Raw genomic sequence first — 23115 nt, forward strand, 5'->3', positions numbered from 1 at the left:
GTCTCCGCCCATTTTATGCAAATACGTATCTTACAAATCCTTAGAAATGGGCTGAGTGTATTAATTTAATTGGGTAATAAACATATAGAAATGTAATTCCTCTAACAGATGGTTTGAGAGAATACATAAATTCCTTGGTAAAAGCCTACATATATCAGGAATAACCAGATAATAATTTCGTTCCTCTCCTGAGATAATGAGAATTAGGGGGTTGGTGTTTGAGACAGAAAATGTTGCCACAAAGCAGAACACATTTGTTGGACTTTGCAAATCATTAATACCTTGCGCAATGAAATACGCAAACCTTGCTGTCCCTTTGCGTTCTTCACCCACTGTCAATCAAGGTCATTGTTACATTGTTTCACCAAATGGAGCCAGAGATTGCAATTTCATCGAACATTTTTAGAATGTTACAATATTCGTAGGCATAAATGGCAACATCGATTTGCAGCGTTTACACACGCATAAACTCGTTCTGCGCACATTCCCTATTGTCTGTCATTCAACGTCTACGTCGATGCTGTTTGAGAATACGACTTGCAGGATTAACTGTGCGTCTGTGTAGGTTTTTTGTGGGTCATGGGGGAAAGAGCAGGACGTAAATAAAGAGACACGCGTAAATAAACACTGGTAAAGATTTACTTTCGCACTTAGTAGCTTCGCTGTTTTCTTGATTTGCCAGCTATTTATTATCTTGTAAGCAGACAATTAGGAGAAGAGGATAGTAGGAAGGTCTACAGTCAGTAGTAGTAGTAGGTGGTGGTGAGTAGAACATAATGCTATCAATCGAATAATGAATGGTCTGTCACATTTTTGTAGCTAACTTGCTAGCATTTGGTCATCAACATGCATTGTGGCAAACAGGTAGCTAGCTAGCCACGTATCTAGTTAGCTTTCAATATTTTACTGAATGTATTTCTGCAAGCTCAACGCTCTCTAACTAACCATAATTAGCTAGCTACAGCCACTACACATTAGATACGTTAGCTAGCTAGCTAGTTAGCTAGCAAGCATACAGTAGATATATTGTGTAAAGTCAATGTTTAACGTTACAGTGCTAATTGGGAGGACATTAATTTATGTAATGTGATCATATACATCTAAAATTGTCTAGGACATGACTCACCCGTAACTTCTGTGCATGAACTATTGACATGGTGTAGGATGTGTGCAGTATAGTAGCTAGTTAGTATAGTATATAGTACCTACTGCCTATATGATGGCAATGGTTAGTTTTATGGTGCTCTTTGCATTCTCAACTGGTGGTTTTCAGGTAAAAGCATTGCAATACTAACCTTGTGTTTTCAACTTGAGAAAGCATCATACCTAAATAACATTTTCATGCTGTCAGTCTCAACTTGAGAAGCCAACCTATATTTTTCTGTAGAGCCAATATAGCTACAGCATGCTGTCATACAGTGCAAAGTATGACACCTCACTAGGAATACCTACTAACTGAATTAAACCCAGACACATTCACTCGTTTTGGGACCATGCATATTCATTAAGACTGTCTCTTCTATCCACTGTATTGCACTGTGTGTGTGTGTGTGTGTGTGTGTAAGAGAGAGAGAGACAGTGTTTATTAATATCTGTCTATAATCCTCTTAACAGGGCCCTAATCGTACAGCATCTGTTTGGGTCAGCAGAAAGAAATCCTTAAATCTAAACCCTAGTATAGCTACTGGACCACCTGTGGACTGGGTACAGTGTTGTCTCCCCTTATTTTAGGTAAGATTACTTGCAGTTGTGTGTGGTGCTGTTACTTTTTGTATTGTAGTAAGATGGTGGAAATGGGCATGTCTTAACTTCTCAGCTCCAGGGCTGACTGCATTATAGAAATTGTCATTACTGTATTTGTCTGAGAGGTTTAGTGAAGTTGAGTAGGCCACTATCTGTGCGCGTCTGTTGTTGGCCTAGATAGTAGGTCAGCTATGTGAACAGCAGGTTCGTCTCGCTTTCCGACATTTGATTGCATTGACACACTGTTGTGAGGGAGAGGACTGTGGATCGGGGAATATTACTACAGCTTTGCAGTAGAGGGAGTTTCTTAGACTGTTGGTTGTCACCCTTGAATGTTTTCGTTCACTTAAAGGGCCAGGTGTGTATTTAAAGAGTGAGTTAAAGACTGAAAGCCAGTCGGAAGAGGGAAAGTGAAGCTCTAGCCTATTCTCACTCGGTCCTGTTGTGGAGCCTTGTGTGTGTGTGTTAAAAGCCAACCGATAGAGCATGTTAGATTAGGAGAGGACTATGAGACATTGGGTACTCGGGATGAGATTTCAATTTGGCCTGGCTAGCCCTCTCATCCTCAAATAGATCTCCATATCTCTCAAACAGCTCTCCCATGTTGCTTTGATTGATGTAAAAGGTTGAAAAGAGAGTGATGACGCCCACCCAAACACAGCACAGGAGCTGGAGAAAAGGATAGCCTAGCTGTAGTAGGAAGGTAAATGACTTCCCAACAGTGAGCGGACATCCACATTTTTTTCTTATGTTTTTCTTGATAATCATACACCGTCTTTGTATTCAAATGGTTTATCCTGACCTGTCTTGCATGGGACCATGAAATGTGTTGGTGCCGGTCTATCTCTGCTTAATAGCTCACATTTGTTGTCTTGTTAGGCCCTCAATGAATGCAGAAAGAGTCTGGCACCTTCAAGGGTGACAACCAACAGGCAGGATACTGAATGTGATATTATCAAACTGAGTTAATTAGATTTTAAATGTTTGAAATGTACAAATAATTCCATACATCGTCTAATCGATAAGTCAATGTTTTTATTCACTGCTTCAGCTCTAAGGTGGTCTGATTGGATACACCGCTGCCCGGTGTTGCCATGGCGATGCAGGAGCTGGTGGAGGGGGAGTGCGGGGGAGCCAATCCCCTCATGAAGTTGACGGGTCACATGACCCAGGAGGGAGGTGCTTGGAGGCACAGGTCAACGCCAACTGTGAGTAGTCACTGGTAGAAATTAGAATAAAGAACTTATGGAATATATACAGTAATCCATGTTCTGTTTTTTATATTCTTAGTTTGTTATTGGCCATGTTGCATTGATAGTTATTTTTCCTGGTCAACAGTGGGACCCATCCAATTTTTAAATTGGTGCTCCCAATTATTTTTTTAAGTTGACATGAGCACCATAAATTTTTTTGTTGAGAAAAGTCTATATGAATTCTGTCTACTTTAAGCACATGTTGTGCCCTATAAAGTAATATGTAACACATAATAAACAAATGTATTTTACTAAAAGTTCAAATGAAATTACCAAGTCATTTGCGGAATATTAGGCTTCTACATTGTGAAAAAGCACTATTTACATGTTGAGATGCTTTACATTTAAAATTGTACACTTTCTCTTTAAAAACGTCAGGTTTGTGATTTCTATGATCATTGATCTCCTGAAGAAGCCATACCTTTTCCTTTCTTTCTGTGCCCCCAAATATTTGGAAATATTGGTGAAGTTACCGGTTTGTTAGCTAGCTAGCCAATGAGGTAACATGAATGAAAAAAGTGTAAACAAATGGTTAACGACATAGTTTTCGAACGGCTCACAACATGGTTTATGAATGTAAAATGTGGTCCCGGCGATTCGCTACAGGAAGATAAAAATGTTGTGCCTGTAATATGGGTCAGATCTTTTGACTTGGTTGGGCTATGATCGAATCTGCACTCGCTTTTTTTCCCTCTTAGGCACTCTGAAACAACAGTACAGCGACGCCTTATTGCCACATTATTATCTTGGAGATTTCTTTCCTAGTTGCGTAGAGCTCCCAAAATAAAACTCCTGGTCTCGCACACAAACTTTGTTGCACGTTAGAGCCCTGGAACCATCTACCCATACTTGAACAAGTTCATTCATCATAGTTTGTTTGGACCATACAACTTAGTTGTACTATAGCTTTCACAAATGTATCTAACGGTGTCACTTTCATCCCTCTTTTTCTCCTAGATTCCCCCTACACCCATTGAAATAGCAACAGAAGAAGAGGTCAGTCTCATATTACCTTCCCAGTCCTATTGATTCAAACTGTTGTGCTTTGTCTGCATATTCTAAAAAATGAATATGAAAACACGTTTCGTTCACGGGAGGTTTGTTAATCGTCCTTGAATAGGCTTGCGTTTGATGTTCTGCATGTGTGTCCTCCAGTTGGTGAATGAGTTCATGCAGCAGGCGCCTCCACGGCCCCCTCACAGCTTTGACATGGGCCAGTTACTGGAGGAAATGCAGCAGATTGATCAGCAGAGCTACAGACAGGCTCCACAGAGAGGTACACACACAGCAGAAATAGTATACCCTATTATACTCTCCAACGCAGCAGAAGCAACACCATTATAGATTTGCAGTGTGCCTGCCCAGCTGCCCGGCAGCACTTCCATATTGTTACCCCACAGGTTTTGGAACATATGTTGACACTTCAAGACACCTTTTATTATGTTTTCCTGTCCCTTCCATCCAAGTACTTGCACTGAAAAACACACTTTTTTTGCCAATGTGTGAAGAAAACAACACCCTTTCCCTCCTGTCCTGTCCGTAGCTCCGGGTGTGGCCGCGTTGGCCCTGTCTGGTGATTGGACGTCTGAGTTTCTGTCGGGAGCGGATGCCGCCACCGCCTCTTCAGGGCAGGCGGGACTTGGAGACCCGGCTGACGCTGATTGGACCAGAGAGTTCATCACCGATGGCACAGGTACATTTTTTTGAGTGTCAATGGTAGGCACAATTGCCAACCATTTGTTTGAATGTACTTTGTGGCCATGACTTCTAGCAGGTAGAGAAATAATCGGTATCTTACTCTCTTTCCCTTTCTCCCCTCTTTCTCTCTTCTCTCTCTCTCTCAGATCCCGGGCGTTGGGCAGAGGAGTATCTGGAGCAGTCAGAGGAGAAGCTATGGCTTGGAGACCTGGGAGAGAGGGAGCAAGAATGGTAATAATGGAGAGACCGAGAAAAACAGGAGAGCAAGGGACACGTAGATGGATACAGTGAACTTTTGAGAACGTTCCAGAGAAGATTGTGATGTTGAGCCACTAAGTGTGTCTTAAAATCTTTGATGTCGTCCTCTCAGAACTCTGTGTTATTGCGTTCACTTTATAAAGGCTTTGGCCATAACATAGCTCTAAGTCAAGAAAAAAAAAAGAAAACCAGTTAATCCCGCACGTGTAACGGCTAGCTTAGTTAGCGGTGCGCGCTAAATAGCGTTTCAATCAGTGACGTCACTTGCTCTGAGACCTTGAAGTAGTAGTTCCCCTTGCTCTGCAAGGGCCGCGGCTTTTGTGGAGCGATGGGTAACGATGCTTCGTGGGTGACTGTTGATGATGTGTGCAGAGGGTCCCTGGTTCGCGCCCGGGTATGGGCAAGGGGACAGTCTAAAGTTATACTGTTACACATGCAGTCTTTTAGTTTGTGTATGTAATGCGTTGACCCAATAAGTAGCTGTCATTTAATTAGGTATTCAAAAGCGTCTTTTGATTCTATCCTTGTTGGAAATGATTTTTGAAAAGAGACAATGCATTTCAATTACAATATATTTACAAGGATACAGAGTGATTATGTAATATGTACATTGTCTCTTTAACCTACCTGTTCTTTAAAATGATCACTGTTCGAGACTCAGTTAGCTGTTTAAATTAACCCTTTGATGTTAATGTTTGTCAATCCAATAGGACGAAAGAGTACCTACCAGGAGACGAACTGAAGCAAACAGCCAATGAGCTGGTCGCAAAGGTCAATGACCCCAAGTTACAGAACACTGAGGTGTGTTTGTGTTTCCATGTCGCGTGTGTTTCATTATTTTTTTTTCTTCTACATATCTATCCCCATACCCTTTCCCCATTCTTTGTCCATGGAAGTAATGTAGCTTTGTAATAACAGGATCATTGTAGTTGTAGCCATTTCTTTTGAAGTGTTCAGTGAGACACACTTCTTTGTAGTCAATTAGACATCAAAATGTTTCATGGGAAAGCATTTTGCAGTGATGGACCGTAGTAGCATAGTGACTCTTTACAACCTGGCCTTCAGAACTGTTTGTGTGGTATCCAACTCCCCTGTCATTATTTGGGATTTGGCTAAAGCACAAACTGATTTAATGACCAGTCTAGGTCCATACGCCATTAGCCATAGCCATAATGGATATTGTGTCATTGTTATGTTGTTGTTGTTGTGTTGCACTGTAGTTCCTGCGGTTCATTAGGCAGATTGGCGAGGGCAGTGTCACAGTGGAGGACAGAGCAGGCAAACAGCACACAGATAGAGCTCAGGCCAAGGAGGCTCAGAACTGGGCCTCCAACCTCAACCAGGTAGGAGCCAACTTCCATTGAAGACACAAGGGGAAGGGTGCAACTGTCAACCTACAGGGAGCCATCTTGGCTCAAACTTCCTAATTTTGTGCCTCATGACCCCCCCACGTCCCAGTATTTGGTGCAGACCCCTGCAACTGTTACTAACTACATAACCAAGTTATGGCCATGAACTTTTCTGTATGTGAGCCTTGCACTAGGCTGTACAATGTATAATTTGGAAAAGGTATATGTAGAAATAAATTATTGTGGAAAAGAGAGCATTGTTCTTTCTATACATGCAATTTCTATATGCCGACTTCTGACAATGAAAATCCTCTTAGCTGTTCCAGTCTTGAATCAGACTTCCAGTTCCCATTGTGAAGTGAAGTCGTATGTTAACAGGGTTGGGGCAAATCATTTCTCAATTAAGGTAGGGGATTGAAAAATAATAATAGGCATTTTTGTATTGTTTTCATCAGGAATTGAATTCCAAGTCACTTCCTGAATAAGACCCCAGCCCTGGTGTTTACCCTTGAGTATGTAGTCATAGGAGTTCTCATTAACTGTGACATCTACTTTTCCCCCTTTGACCCTGCTGTGAACTCTTGGCTTTCCCCTCCTTCAATTAACAACCCCCACTTCATTTGTACCAAATGAAAACTCCTCCATCCTCACCCCTCCCAAAACAAAAATCCACCCCCAACGCCTCACACCTGCGACAAAACAATCATGCCTCCCCCCGTTCTCCGCTCCCTGGTTGCCATAGTTCCTGGAGGAGACTGGGGGAGGGACTTTACCCTTGACAACCCAAGAGTGGGATCAAAAGCTTACCAAAGCTAAGGCTAAACAGGCACATCAATGGGCTTCTGTCGTCAGGCAGGTAGGACCCCTGACGCCATGGCAACACTGCCCAGTGGCTCCGCAACCGGCTTTCTGTCAAGAAAGTTGCGTTGAGCTGATGATATTTTTCATCAGCCTTTTTTTACGGTAGTTTGATGGCTGTTTTTAGTGGCAGAATGTTGTGCCCCATGTAGGTTTTCCCATAGTTTCTTAGCACTATGTATAAACCCAAGGACGATGCATTGTTTTTGCTGATTTAAACTTGCATTTAGATTATAGCAATTACTTATAGAAAAGTAGTAAAGACGACCTGCACTAGAGGTGTATAGATTGTAGGGGAGAAAGGGAGTGGGAGAATGGGTGTGGTTTTCTGATTTGTTTTGCTTCTTCCCATTCCTTTATCTTGTCTTCCTCTTTCACCCATCTTCCCGATCTTGTTCTGCTTCTCCTTTACTGTCATAACCTCAACATCCCACTTTAAGTGTTGTTATAGAGTTATGGACAACTTGGTGTCCACATCTACCATTGCTACCTCTTCCTTCCTGTTCAGGTCTCAGTGGAGTCAGCGGAATCATGGGTAGATGAGTTTGCCACAGCAGGTCCAGATTTCCAGCAAGCTAAAGCTGCTGTGGAGGTAAGAGAGATACGATACAATAGGAAAGATAACAGAATAATGACCATAAGTATTTTTAAACATCTTCCAAATTGTATCTATCAAGAATAATTCTAGCCCATGGCCTAATATTCACATAACTGGGCAAGGGTGCCGCTATGGGTGGGCCTGGGAGGGCATAGGCCCACCCTCTTAGGAGCCAGACCCAGCCAATAAAAATGAGTTTTTCCCCACAAAAGGGCTTCTGTTACAAACAGAAATACTCCAAAGCACCCCCTCAGACGATCCTGCAGGTGAAGAAACCGAATGTGGAGGTCCTAGTCTGGCGTGGGTACACATGGTCTACGGTTGTGAGGCCGGTTGGATGCACTGCCAAATTCTCTAAAATTACGTTAGAGAAGGCTTATGGTAGAGAAATGAACATTAAATTATCTGGCAACAGCTCTGGTGGACATTCCTGCAGTCAGCATGCCAATTGCCCACTCCCTCAAAACTTGAGACATCTGTTGTATTGTGTGACACAACTGCACATTTTAGAGTGGCCTTTTATTGTCCCCAGCACAAGGTGCACCTGTGTAATGATCGTGCTGTTTAATCAGCTTCTTGATAAGCCACACCTGTCAGGTGGATGGATTTTCTTGGCAAAGGAGGGAGATATGCTCACCAACATTTTTGCACAACGTTTGAAAGAAATAAGCTTTTTGTGCGTATGGAACGTTTCGGGGATCTTTTATTTCAGCTCATGAAACATGGAACCAGCACTACATGTTGCGTTTATATTTTTGTTCAGTATATATTAAGCTCTTTCCATGTACTATATTGCACTAATAATGCCATTACACATTTTCACTTCACACATCAGGTAATTCTTTAAAAGTAATTTCCTCACCATCTTAGATAAGCATGCCCCATTCAAAAAATGCAGAACTAAGAACTGATATAGCCCTTGGTTCACTCCAGATATGACTGCCATTGACCAGCACAAAAACATCCTGTGGCGTACTGCACTAGCATCGAATAGTTAAGTTAATAAACAGATCACTGACCATTTCAAATCTCACCGTACCTTCTCCGCTGTGCAATCCGGCTTCCGAGCCGGTCACAGGTGCACCTTAGCCACACTCAAGGTACTAAACGATATCATAACCGCCATCGATAAAAGACAGTACTGTGCAGCCGTCTTCATCGACCTGGCTAAGGCTTTCGACTCTGTCAATCACCATATTCTTATCGGCAGACTCAATAGCCTTGGTTTTTCTAATGACTGACTCGCCTGGTTCACCAACTACTTTGCAGACAGAGTTCAGTGTGTCAAATCGGAGGGCATGTTGTCCGGACCTCTGGCAGTCTCTATGGGGGTACCACAGGGTTCAATTCTCGGGCCGACTCTTTTCTCTGTATATATCAATGATGTCGCTCTTGCTGCGGGCGATTCCCTGATCCACCTCTACGCAGACGACACCATTCTGTATACTTCTGGCCCTTCCTTGGACACTGTGCTAATTAACCTCCAAACGAGCTTCAATGTCATACAACACTCCTTCCGTGGCCTCCAACTGCTCTTAAACGCTAGTAAAACCAAATGCATGCTTTTCAACTGTTTGCTGCCCGCACCCGCCCGCCCGACTAGCATCACCACCCTGGACGGTTCCGACCTAGAAAATGTGGATACCTAGGTGTCTGGCTAGACTGTAAACTCTCCTTCCAGACTCATATTAAACATCTCCAATCCAAAATCAAATCTAGAATCGGCTTTCTATTTCGCAACAAAGCTTCCTTCACTCATGCCGCCAAACGTACCCTAGTAAAACTGACTATCCTACCGATCCTCGACTTCGGCAATGTCATCTACAAAATAGCTTCCATCACTCTACTCAGCAAACTGGATGCAGTCTATCACAGTGCCATCCGTTTGGTTACCAAATCACCTTATACCACCCACCACTGCGACCTGTATGCTCTAGTCGGCTGGCCCTTGCTACATATTCGTCACCAGACCCACTGGCTCCAGGTCATCTATAAGTCTATGCTAGGTAAAGCTCCGCCTTATCTCAGTTCACTGGTCACAATAACAACACCCACCCGTAGCACAGCAGGTATATCTGATCATCCCCAAATCATCCCCAAAGCCAACACCTCATTTGGCCGCCTTTCCTTTCAGTTGTCTGCTGCCAGTGCCTAGAACGAATTGCAAAAATCGCTGAAGTTGAATACTTTTATCTCCCTCACCAACTTTAAACATCAACTTTCTGAGCAGCTAACCGATCGCTGCAGCTGTACATAGTCCATCTGTAAATAGCCCACCCAATCTACCTACCTCATCCCCATACTGTTTTTATTTTATTTACTTTTCTGCTCTTTTGCACACCAGTATCTCTACTTGCACATCATCATCTGCTCAGTTATCACTCCAGTGTTAATCTGCTAAATTGTAATTATTCGCTCCTATGGCCTCCTCATGCCCTTTGCACACACTGTAAATAGACTTTCTTTTTTCTACTGTGTCATTGACTTGTTTTTTGTGTTATTGGCTAGTTTATTGTTTACTCCATGTGTAACTCTGTGTTGTCTGTCACACTGCTTTGCTTTATCTTGGCCAGGTCGCAGTTGCAAATGATAACTTGTTCTCAACTAGCCTACCTGGTTAAATAAAGGTGAAATAAAAAATAAAATTACCATGTATCATTGGCTTAAAGTACACTGTATATAGAACCTTTATCAAAGTTCACATTGCCCCTTGGGCATCCCCTAAAAATAGTGGTTTGGACCAATGTTAAAGTTTTGGCGGGATTCCCACAGCAACTGGTATGATGATGATGCCCAGCACCCCCATCATTTGACCCCTGACTTTGACATTGTGATTGTTCCTCTGTATTAGAGCGATGTGGACTTCTGGGAGAAGCTGCAGCAGGAGTGGGAGGAGATGGCCAAGAGAGACGCAGAAAGTCACCCCTGGCTCTCTGATTTTGACCAAATGCTCAGCAGCTCCTACGACAAGGTACTTGACATAGCTTCCTATCCACCTGTGGAAGTAATGTTGAAGGGCCAGTAGGAGGCACTCTTTACTCTGGTCTAAAAAAAAATATATCCCAATGCCCCAAGTCAGTGATTGGGGACATTGCCCAGAGTCCGTACGGGAGTTGCAGCGATGAGACAAGACTGTAACTACCAATTGGATACCACGAAAAAGGGGTAAAAAATGTTATTTTTAATAAAGAGTAGTTATGTTAACCCCGGTGTCCATGTCCACCTAATCAACCCCAGCTTCCAACTGGCTCATTCATCCCCCTCCTCTCCCCTCTAACTCTTCCCCAGGTTGTTGCTGTAAATGAGAGTGTTCTCCGCCAACTTACCTGGTTAAAATAAGGGTTTGTTTTTAGTTAAGGATAAGTTTAGCCTTCTAGATCACAATGAATATGTTCAGCATGCCTACCTGTCCAGGCAAAAAAAATAAATGCCTTGTCTTGTTTGCCAAGTTGCTGTTCATGATTTAACTCTCTCTCTCTCTCTCTCTATTTCTTTCTCTTTCCCTCCCTCACTCTCTCACCCCCTCCAGGGCTACCAGTTTGAGGAGGACAACCCGTACCTGTCCCACCAGGGCCCCCTTGCTGAGGGGGTGAGGAGGATGGAGGCAGGGGACATCCCTGGGGCCGTGCGTCTATTTGAGAGTGCCGTACAGAGAGAACCAGACAACCAGCTGGTAAGACACTCAGTAATTCTGATTTAATAATATCTCAAGGTGAAATTATTTCTGGCTAACAAACGTTGGCGACTAAGGGGGTTCTTTCCTACCCTGTTAGCATTAGGTGGGTAAAGAGAACTAAGCACTCTCACACTTTTTCCTGCTTTTTTTTTTTTAGGCATGGCAATATCTGGGAACCTGTCAGGCAGAGAATGAACAAGAGTTTGCAGCCATCAGTGCCCTCCGCAGGTAAAGAGTTGGAATAGCAGCCTCACTGACTGGAGAGAAGTCCCTAGTGTGTCCCAAGTGGCACCCTATTCCCTATATAGGCCAGAAGTAGTGCACTATATAGAGCAGGGGTGTCAAACTCATGTTGACCTGGGGGGGGGCGCATTCTGTCTTCAACAAGGTCCGGAGGGCCACACTGAAAATGTTCCTTGCTGTCAAAATATGCAAAAACATTTCCTCTTCATCGTTTTTGAGTTTTTTTATGCTCCCTGATTCTAGCTTTTGTTTCAGTGATTGTTAGCAAGACAGAGTGAGGAAACTGTATGAATGTAGGTTATATTATATACTGAACAAATATATAAACGCAACATGCAACAATTTCAACAGTTTTACTGAGTTACAGTTAATTTAAGGAAATCAGTCAATTGAAAAAAAATCATTAGGCCCTAATCTATGGATTTCACATGACTGTGCAGGGGTGTGGGCCTAGGAGTGCATAGGCCCACCCACTTGGGAGCCAGGCCCTGCCAATCAGAATTATTTTTCCCCACAAAAGGGCTTTATTACAGATAAAAAATACTCTGTTTCATCAGTTGTCCGGGTGTCTGGTCTCAGAGATCCCACAGGTGAAGAAGCCGGATGTGGAGGTCCTGGGCTGCGATTGGTTACACGTGATCTGCGGTTGTGAGGCAGGTTGGACATACTGCCAAATTCTCTAAAACAACATTGGAGGCAGCTCATGGTTGAGAAATTATCTGGCAATAGCTCTGGTGGACATTCCTGCAGTCAGTATGCCAATTGCATGCTCCCTCAACTTGAGACATCTGTGGTGTTGTGTGACAAAACTGCACATTTTAGAGTGGCCTTTTATTGTCCCCAGCACATGCACCTGTGTAATGATCAGTAGTGGAAAAAGTACCCAATTGTCATACTTGAGTAAAAGTAAAGATACCTTAATAGAAAAGTACAAGTAAAAGTGAGTCACCCAGTAAAATTCTACTTGAGTAAAAGTATTTGGTTTTAAATATACTCAAGTATCAATGTAATTGCTAATATGTACTTCAGTATCAAAAGTTAAAGTATAAAATGAAACATGGGACCAACACTTTACATGTTTGCATTTTTATTTTTGTTCTGTATAATTTCTACACCATTTTGATTTGGTTTGAGTCATTTTAAAGTATATGTGCAGTTGAAGTCGGAAGTTTACATACACCTTAGCCAAATATATTTAAACTCAATTTTTCACAATTGCGGACATTTAATCTTAGTAAAAATGCCCTGTCTTAGGTCAGTTAGGATCACCACTTTATTTTAAGAATGTGAAATGTCAGAATAATAGTAGAGAGTGATTTATTTCAGCTTTTATTTATTTCATCACATTCCCAGTAGGTCAGAAGTTTACATACACTCAATTAGTATTTTGTAGCATTGCCTTTAAATTGTTTAACTTGGGTCAAATGTTTCAGGTAGCCTTCCACAAGCTTCCCACAATAAGTTGGGTGAATTTTGGCCCATTCCTCCTGACGTAATTGAGTCAGGTTTGTAGGCCTCCTTGCTCGCACACGCTTTTTCAGTTCTGCTCACAAATGTTCTATTCGACTGATGTCAGGGCTTTGTGATGGCCACTCTACCTTTACTTTGTTGTCCTTAAGCCATTTTGCCACAACTTTGGAAGTATGCTTGGGGTCATTGTCCATTTGGAAGACCCATTTGCGACCAAGCTTAAACTTCCTGACTGATGTCTTGAGATGCTGCTTCAATATATCCACATAATTTTCCTTCTTCATGATGCCATATATTTTGTGAAGTGCACTAGTCCCTCCTGCAGCAAAGCACCCCCACAACATGATGCTGCCACCCCTGTGCTTCACGGTTGGGATGGAGTTCTTTGGCTTGCAAGCCTCCCCCTTTTTCTTACAAACATAATGATGGTCATTATGGCCAAACAGTTCTGTTTTGTTTCATCAGACCAGAGTTGCAAACCGTAGTCTGGCTTTTTTATGGTGGTTTTGGAGCAGTTGCTTCTTCCTTGCTGAGCGGCCTTTCAGGTTATGTCGATAAAGGACTCTTTTTAATGTGGATATAGATGCTTTTGTACCTGTTTCCTCCAGCATCTTCACAAGGTCCTTTGCTGTTGTTCTGGGATTGATTTGCACTTTTCGCACCAAAGTACGTTCATCTCTAGGAGACAGAACGCGTCTCCTTCCTGATCGGTATGACGGCTGCGTGGTCCCAGTGTGTTTATACTTGCGTACTATTGTTTGTACAGATGAACGTGGTACCTTCAGGTGTTTGGAAATTGCTCCCAAGGATGAACCAGACTTGTGGAGGTCTACAATAATTTTTCCTGAGGCCTTGGTTGATTTCTTTTGATTTTCCCATGATGTCAAGCAAAGAGGCACTGAGTTTGAAGGTAGACCTTGAAATACATCCACTGGTACATCTCCAATTGACTCAAATGATGTCAATTAGCCTATCAGAAGCTTCTAAAGCGATGACATCATTTTCTGGAATTTTCCAAGCTGTTTGAAGGCACAGTCAACTTAGTGTATGTAAACTTCTTACCCATTGGAATTGTGATACAGTGACTTATAAGATAATTAATCTGTCTGTAAACAATTGTTGGGAAAAAAATGATTGTGTCATGCACAAAGTAGATGCCAAAACTATAGTTTGTTAACAAGAAATTTGTGGAGTGGTTGAAAATCGAGTTTTAATGACTCCAACCTAAGTGTATGTATACTTACGACTTCAACTGTGCGTGTGGTGTGTGTGTGTGTGTGTGTGCACAAAGCTGTCATCAAGGCAAAGGATGGCTACTTTGAAGAAGTTCAAATGGAATATATATTTTGATTTGTTTAACTTTTTGGGTAACTAAATGATTCCATATGTCTTATTTCATAGTTTTGATGTCTTCACTATTATTCTACAATGCAGAAAATAGTAAAAAAAATACTTGAATGAGTAGGTGAGTCCAAATTTTTGACTGGTACTGTGTGTGTGTGTGTGTGTGTGTGTGTGTGTGTGTGTGTGTGTGTGTGTGTGTGTGTGTGTGTGTGTGTGTGTGTGTGTGTGTATGTATTTTTAAACCACCCTTGAGCTGCATTGAATTGGCTTGTATGTTTGACACCCCTGATATAGAGAATTTGGGTGCCTTTTGGGACGCAGCTCCTTTGTGACAATAAGAGTATGTCCTTATATATGTATGTACTTATTTGATTTATGAATACATGTTTTATGTGTGGCTCGAATACAAAGATGCTGTGATAAGCAGGAACTTGGGTGCGAAATAGGAAGTCCTCGAAGTTACATGATGCCTGTGACGCAACATTTTCTCGGGTTCACTCGACTTTCTCTCTCCCTCTTTTTTTCTCTCTGTCTCTTGTTCTCTCTTTTTCTCTCACCGATAGATGCATAGAGTTGAAGAAGGACAACCTGACCGCTCTGATGGCTCTGGCTGTCAGTTTCACCAACGAATCGCTGCACAGGCAGGCCTGTGAGACCCTTCGCGATTGGCTGAGGCACAACCCCGCATACCGGCCAGTCCTGGAGCAGAGTGAACGGGAGCGAGAGAAGGACAGAGGGACCAGAGAGAGGGAGAGATTTGGCTCACTGCTGCCCGAGTGAGTGGACCTATTTACATTGTGTACAAATGTGGTGTGTGTGTATATTCAGCATATACAGTGCCTTGCGAAAGTATTCGGCCCCCTTGAACTTTGCGACCTTTTGCCACATTTCAGGCTTCAAACATAAAGATATAAAACTGTATTTTTTTTGTGAAGAATCAACAAGTGGGACACAATCATGAAGTGGAACAACATTTATTGGATATTTCAAACTTTTTTAACAAATCAAAAACTGAAAAATTGGGCGTGCAAAATTATTCAGCCCCTTTACTTTCAGTGCAGCAAACTCTCTCCAGAAGTTCAGTGAGGATCTCTGAATGATCCAATGTTGACCTAAATGACTAATGATGATAAATACAATCCACCTGTGTGTTATCAAGTCTCCGTATAAATGCACCTGCACTATGATAGTCTCAGAGGTCCGTTAAAAGCGCAGAGAGCATCATGAAGAACAAGGAACACACCAGGCAGGTCCGAGATACTGTTGTGAAGAAGTTTAAAGCCGGATTTGGATACAAAAATATTTCCCAAGCTTTAAACATCCCAAGGAGCACTGTGCAAGCGATAATATTGAAATGGAAGGAGTATCAGACCACTGCAAATCTACCAAGACCTGGCCGTCCCTCTAAACTTTCAGCTCATACAAGGAGAAGACTGATCAGAGATGCAGCCAAGAGGCCCATGATCACTCTGGATGAACTGCAGAGATCTACAGCTGAGGTGGGAGACTCTGTCCATAGGACAACAATCAGTCGTATATTGCACAAATCTGGCCTTTATGGAAGAGTGGCAAGAAGAAAGCCATTTCTTAAAGATATCCATAAAAAGTGTCGTTTAAAGTTTGCCACAAGCCACCTGGGAGACACACCAAACATGTGGAAGAAGGTGCTCTGGTCAGATGAAACCAAAATTGAACTTTTTGGCAACAATGCAAAACGTTATGTTTGGCGTAAAAGCAACACAGCTGAACACACCATCCCCACTGTCAAACATGGTGTTGGCAGCATCATGGTTTGGGCCTGCTTTTCTTCAGCAGGGACAGGGAAGATGGTTAAAATTGATAGGAAGATGGATGGCGCCAAATACAGAACCATTCTGGAAGAAAACCTGATGGAGTCTGCAAAAGACCTGAGACTGGGACGGAGATTTGTCTTCCAACAAGACAATGATCCAAAACATAAAGCAAAATCTACAATGGAATGGTTCAAAAATAAACATATCCAGGTGTTAGAATGGCCAAGTCAAAGTCCAGACCTGAATCCAATCGAGAATCTGTGGAAAGAACTGAAAACTGCTGTTAACAAATGCTCTCCATCCAACCTCACTGAGCTCGAGCTGTTTTGCAAGGAGGAATGGGAAAAAATTTCAGTCTCTCGATGTGCAAAACTGATAGAGACATACCCCAAGCGACTTACAACTGTAATCGCAGCAAAAGGTGGCGCTACAAAGTATTAACTTAAGGGGGCTGAATAATTTTGCACGCCCAATTTTTCAGTTTTTGATTTGTTAAAAAAGTTTGAAATATCCAATAAATGTCGTTCCACTTCATGATTGTGTCCCACTTGTTGTTGATTCTTCACAAAAAAATACAGTTTTATATCTTTATGTTTGAAGCCTGAAATGTGGCAAAAGGTCGCAAAGTTCAAGGGGGCCGAATACTTTCGCAAGGCACTGTACTTATAACTGCTAATCAATATAACACAAATGAATTACAGGACGTTCTTCTGTATTTTCTCATGTTTTACAGTGGGACAAAAAAGTATTTAGTCAGCCACCAATTGTGCAAGTTCTCCCACTTAAAAATATGAGAGAGGCCTGTAATTTTTATCATAGGTACACTTCAACTATGACAGACAAAATTAGGGGGGAAAATCACATTGTACGATTTTTTTATGAATTTATTTGCAAATTATGGTGGAAAATTAGTATTTGGTCACCTACAAACAAACAAGGACCAAAGTAACAAAGCCTACCATCAGTAACACACTACGCCGCCAGGGACTCAAATCCTGCAGTGCCAGACGTGTCCCTCTGCTTAAGCCAGTACATGTCCAGGCCCGTCTGAAGTTTGCTAGAGAGCATTTGGATGATCCAGAGAATGTCATATGGTCAGATGAAACCAAAATATAACTTTTTGGTAAAAACTCAACTCGTCGTGTTTGGAGGACAAAGAATGCTGAGTTGCATCCAAAGAACACCATACCTACTGTGAAGCATGGCGGTGGAAACATCATGCTTTGGGGCTGTTTTTCTGCAAAGGGACCAGGACGACTGATCCGTGTAAAGGAAAGAACGAATGGGGCCATGTATTGTGAGATTTTGAGTGAAAACCTTCCATCAGCAAGGGCATTGAAGATGAAACGTGGCTGGGTCTTTCAGCATGACAATGATCCCAAACACACCGCCCGGGCAACGAAGGAGTGGCTTCGTAAGAAGCATTTCAAGGTCCTGGAGTGGCCTAGCCAGTCTCCAGATCTCAACCCCATAGAAAATCTTTGGAGAAAGTTGAAAGTCTGTGTTGCCCAGCAACAGACCCAAAACATCACAGCTCTAGAGGAGATCTGCATGGAGGAATGGGCCAAAAATACCAGCAACAGTGTGTGAAAAACTTGTCAAGACTTACAGAAAACGTTTGACCTCTGTCATTGCCAACAAAGGGTATATAACAAAGTATTGAGATAAACTTTTGTTATTGACCAAATACTTATTTTCCACCATAATTTGCAAATAAATTCATTAAAAATCCTACAATGTGATTTTCTGGATTTTTTTTCTTATTTTGCCTGTCATAGTTGAAGTGTACCTATGATGAAAATTACAGGCCTCTCTCATATTTTTAAGTGGGAGAACTTGCACAATTGGTGGCTGACTAAATACTTTTTTGCCCCACTGTATGTCACAAAAACATGGATTCTATCTGTTGGCTTAAAATATCACAATTGTTAAATCTTCTCCCTCCTCCTTTTTTCCCATCTCTGTGCCTTCCTCCCCCACTCTCAGATTTTTGTTTACCGAGGTGCAGTCCCTGTTCCTCAGTGCGGCGAACTCTGAACCCGCCTGCGTCGACCCCCAGCTACAGTGTGGCCTGGGAGTCCTCTTCAATCTGAGCGGGGAGTATGACAAGGCCGTGGACTGTTTCACCGCAGCCCTCTCCGTCACACCACAGGTACGCTATCGGGTTCTCCACTTCACCGTGGCCCTCTCTCACACCACAGGTACACTAGCAGGTTATCCACTTCACAGCAGCCCTCTCTGTCACACCACAGGTACACTAGTAGGTTATCCACAATCTGTGGTTCATGTGTGTTTGGAGAATAAACACACTTGATTATAATTTGATTAATTTGATTTAAACAGCATAAAGTTGATAAATTCAAATGTCTTCGAATACATGCATCCTTCCTTGCTTGCTTCCTTGAAGTCATTTCTGATCTGTATGCTAAATGGTTACTTGAAAGCAATTGGGTCCATCTCATTGTAAAAAATATTGTGATCAACCTTTTTTTATAAACTTTGAGACGGTGGGTCACAGGTACAAAAATGATAAAAGAAATGCATACATAGATAACCCAACCCAGTCCCCATCCACCCTCCCGCATCCTCCCTCCCCACCCAGAAACCATGTTTCTAACCCCTTCCCATCCAGCAACTGAAGTTGCCTATCAGTCCCCCTCCCACCTATCCATCCCGTGTCACCCCTTACATTCCTGATAAATCCCCGCCAGCCCTCCCTAAGATTGCAAGAGACCCCTCCGTACCACCCTTTCCCTGTGGGCCTGAAAGCAAAGAAAGTAACAAAGGTTCAAATACAGTATATTATTCTGTATCATATTCTGTTCCAGTTAAAGGGTTGTTCAGACTCAATTAGATCTGTGGACCATACCTCATTGTTTTAATCATAGACTGTCATATACTTAAAGGAAGGAGACCGGGGAATGCATTTTTAGGTATTCCAAAAGGGTCTATTACTTTCCTCCTCTTCAAACGGTATGTCTAACCACCCCCCCACCCGCCCCCTCCCCTTTTTAACTTTCTTTCCCTATTCAAACTTGTTTTTCTCTCTGAAACTACCCATCCCTAGTCACATGTAGCTAGCAGTTACCTCCTTGTGCTTCTGTGATTGCCCTTCCCTTTTCACAGACACACAAACTACCCCCTCTTGAACAACTTTACTCGGCTCACCTTTTGTTTCAACGGATGTTCTCTCTCTTTCTCACTCTTGTCTGTACCTTCTGTGCTGGGGGTCTGAGGTGGACTATTCTCCTTCATCCAGACAGCTGTCTCTCTCTCCTCCTTCAGCCTTCTGGGTCTTGTTGAGGGGGTATTGTTGTGCTGGCCTGTTGTTTGGGTCTTTGCTGTCTCGAGTGTTCTGGACAGCTCCTTGAGCTGTGCCAGCTTTATCTCCAGCTTGGTCCATTTCTCCCCCAGATCAATGCAGGAGCAGTGTGGGACCTGGGTTTTCTCAGGTCTAGGGGAGGGGACACTCCTCTTGGGGCTGCTCGTCTATGGGGTGGGGACGTGGTCCAAGGATGAGCTTCTTATGCTGTGCTCTCTCTTTGATCTTGTAGGAGTCCTGCTGAAAACGGTTTGAGGCCGCCCTGCAACAATAGTGCACCAATACTGTTCCAGATCTGTACAGGTTGACATAACCTTTGTCAGTGTCAGGGTCTTCATTGTCCATTATTCTTAGTTTCCATCCTTTGCTCGTACCCTCTTCCTTAACAGAAGGGTAACTGTGCCATGCAAAGTATGTGAGGAAAAAGAAGTGTATGATCCCTAGTTTGTAAGAGTCAGAAAATAGTGTCTCTGGATTGTCCTTAAGGAGCTTCTGTTTGTACTGTTTCTGTTTCATGTTTAATTTCCGGGAGGGGTACTGTTTTATGATGGCCTCTGCACAGGGGTGAGGGGAGCTGTGATGGTCTGCTGTCATTGTTGGCTTTCACACCTTTCATTTCACACCACAGTGTGCAAATGCCGTTGCAGCCGGGTCTGTCCTGAGTCTGTATAGTAAGATATCTAGAGATTACTATAATGTATTTTACTTCTTGGCTTTAGAAGTAGCTTCAGACTGAACATCTACTCACTCAGTTGCAGGTTGGGTGGTGTTTTCAGGTTTCTCCGGAGCTTCTTATGCTGATTGTTGGTTTGCTAGAAAGTTTGCTGAATAATTCTTGGCAGTAAGTCATTTTGTCCAAAATCAAGGTTGTAAGTTAGAATTTTTCAATTTGGTGTTTAGGTAATGCAGAGGGTAGTTTTCTATATAAGTCTATGTGGAAAAACTTCAAATGTATCCAACACTAATTCAGGAGCTCATGACCTCTCTGTCTCCCTCTCTCTCAGGACTATCTGCTGTGGAATAAACTGGGCGCCACGCTGGCCAATGGAAGCCGCTCAGAGGAGGCTGTTGCCGCCTATAGGAGGGCGCTTGAACTGCAGCCAGGCTTCATCCGCAGTCGGTACAACCTGGGAATCAGCTGTGTCAACCTAGGAGCCCACAGGTGAGATGGAGAGCCTTTTGTGGCCAGAGATGCACCGTTTTGTAAAAAAAAAAATATTTGATCAAAACCACTTAAAACACTGTACTTTCTTATGTTCGTCGAAGTTAAGTTGTAGATTCAGGTCATACCAGGAGTAGAAATTTACTTTATATAATGTATTGACTTTGTTCACAATATAATTATTTTTGCCTTATTAAAAATCTATTGAATGCACCAGAATGACAATTTCATTTTGACCCCTATTCTCTTCCTGGTTTACAGAGAGGCCGTGGAGCACTTCCTGGAAGCCCTGTCCCTGCAGCGCCAGGCGTCGGGGGAGGGCGAGAAGGTCAGTGCCAGCCGGGGCCCGGGGAGCACCGCAGCTACCATGATGTCCGACAACATCTGGTCCACCCTGCGCATGGCCTTAAGCATGATGGGAGAGAGCTCGCTAGATGTGGCGGCCGACCGGCGAGACCTCGACACGCTGCTCTCCTACTTCTGTCAGGCGGGGGGGGAATGAAGGTGTGGGAGGGAGAGGGGCAGGAGGAGAGTTGATAGTGTGTGTGCGCGTACTTAGGGGAGGAAGGTGTCTGGGAGATGTAGAGAGTGAAAAGGAAGAGAGAGAGGTCCTGTCCACAAACAACCCATTAACCCTATAGGCACTTCATATAAACCTGAAATGATTGGATAAGTATAAACAACATGGAAGTAGCTCCTTTCGTAGCATTTCTGCCATCTTATAACTACCAGGGTTGGGGTCAGTTTACTTCCTGAATTGAAATGGAACTGACTCCAACCCTGATACCTATCCAATTCTTTCAGGAAGAGAGGGATGATGAACTGTGACAAGGCGAGAGTAGGCCGAAAGGGAGGAGAGGTGAGAAGGACATTTGATGTGTCTTTCAGTAACCGAGGGAAATGCACAGTGTACACCAGGTGTATTGAATACATACTATTTCCTCCCCTGATCACTCTGACATCACCTGGTTGCCAGTTGGTTCCTACTTTTTTCATTATCATGTTTGGCACAAAGCAGAAACAGACTAGCACCCAGACTAGTTCACAGATGTCTGGTTTGTTCCCCTCTGTCCTCAGCAACTGGCACAGGGATGTTCTTGTTGTGCCCCTCATAATCAGAGGCATCGTCATGCCCGTTGAAACTGAGGAGCCACTTGACTCCCTTAGTTTCATACAGCCCTATGATCCATTGGATACTAGTGAAAAGTTTGCACCTTAGGTTTTCCAGAGGGAATAAAACGGACATGGTAGAGCAAAATATCAAGTTGAGATGAATGTTCCTGGAATGTATAGAGAAGATAGGATCATGTTTATTTGGAGGACCTTTGTTTTTCGTGTTTTATTCCCCCTTGAAAATAAGAAGTTCAAGTGTTGTAAAGCTGGCTTACTGGTCCCGAAATCAATTGCTGAAGGTTAAAAAAGAGATCATTACAGTAATATAGATATCTGGCTTTGGAGCAGGGGTGCTGAACTCCGGTCCTTGAGGGCCACAGTGTCTTTAGTCCCCCCCCCCATATTTTATAGAGATCGGAGAATGAATTATACTCCTACTCAGTCCAATCAATGACATATCAATCAATGAAGTACTTGAGAGAAATGAAAGACTGCTGACATGAGTTGTACACACCAGAGTCGTATTCACTAGTAGGAACCCAATGGAAGCGAACGGGGAGGGACCTACCTGAATTTGTCCGACAAGAAACGCTTGTTTTCATTTTCTGTTGCTACAGTGTGCAATAATGAATGACTCAGCTTTGGACAGAGGATGACATCAGTGTAAAGGGGATGGTATACTGAAAGAGGTGTCTTTGGACTTCTTCCCTCCCTCAACCCTTATTTCTTCAAACAAATGCCCTTGTAAAATAATTAGCTTAATTGTAAAATAATGCTTTTTTGCCATATTGTCTGTACTATAATTATTGTACTGTTTTCAAAATAGTTAACCATACTGTAATGATTATTAATGTGATATTCAGCAATAAAGCTCTGACTCATTGATTAGGTCTACTTTTCATGTTTGAAAGGGCAGTAATTTCCCATATTTGTATTTTCCTTGGCCAGTTGCAGACCCAAATAGACCAATATGACCCAGGATTAGGCTGCTTTTACAGCACGAAAAAGCAAATGGGCAATGCAGTTTGTTAATTCAGCCAAGAGTATCTGCTACAGGGACTACTTTGTTTTGCACGTATCCAGCTCTTTCTATGAATAGTAAGTAGCATACAACAAGTGGACAAGTATTCCCTGTAAGTACAAGGGGGTTTGGGCGGGGCATGTACATTCACATATGTATTCACAAGGTAAGTATTTGGCTTTCAAATACACTGTATATACAAAAGTATGTGGAC

The 23115-nt window shown here is 42.8% G+C and overlaps 1 protein-coding gene across 10 annotated transcripts; it reads left to right on the forward strand.

Annotated features, from left to right (window-relative positions):
* The first annotated feature begins 321 nt into the window (after positions 1-321).
* Positions 322-22765, forward strand: LOC139366725 (peroxisomal targeting signal 1 receptor-like). 10 transcript variants are annotated; one of them, XM_071104427.1, is made up of 18 exons: positions 492-630; positions 1615-1731; positions 2795-2951; positions 3954-3992; positions 4152-4272; positions 4540-4689; positions 4841-4925; positions 5663-5753; positions 6173-6295; positions 7044-7157; positions 7668-7751; positions 10609-10728; positions 11287-11430; positions 11591-11661; positions 15054-15266; positions 18270-18435; positions 20610-20767; positions 21029-22765. In XM_071104427.1, exons 3-18 carry the CDS (start codon positions 2838-2840, stop codon positions 21267-21269), a joined length of 2034 nt encoding a protein of 677 aa, XP_070960528.1. In that variant the 5' UTR covers positions 492-630; positions 1615-1731; positions 2795-2837; the 3' UTR covers positions 21270-22765. The 10 variants fall into 10 exon arrangements, with proteins under 10 accessions (XP_070960575.1, XP_070960528.1, XP_070960552.1 ...); XM_071104418.1 differs by having other exon boundaries at positions 564-762; XM_071104451.1 differs by lacking the exon at positions 7044-7157.
* Positions 22766-23115: the final 350 nt, after the last annotated feature.

Source organism: Oncorhynchus clarkii, chromosome 2 (assembly GCF_045791955.1).
Source record: "Oncorhynchus clarkii lewisi isolate Uvic-CL-2024 chromosome 2, UVic_Ocla_1.0, whole genome shotgun sequence".
Taxonomy (NCBI): domain Eukaryota; kingdom Metazoa; phylum Chordata; class Actinopteri; order Salmoniformes; family Salmonidae; genus Oncorhynchus; species Oncorhynchus clarkii.

Coding starts and splice junctions, on each gene's coding strand:
- LOC139366725 (XM_071104427.1), top strand. CDS start 2,838: ATGGCGATGCAGGAGCTGGTGGAGGGGGAGTGCGGGGGAGCCAATCCC. Junction 7,158..7,667: donor GGGCTTCTGTCGTCAGGCAG/GTAGGACCCCTG, acceptor CTTCCTGTTCAG/GTCTCAGTGGAGTCAGCGGA. Junction 11,431..11,590: donor GAGAACCAGACAACCAGCTG/GTAAGACACTCA, acceptor TTTTTTTTTTAG/GCATGGCAATATCTGGGAAC.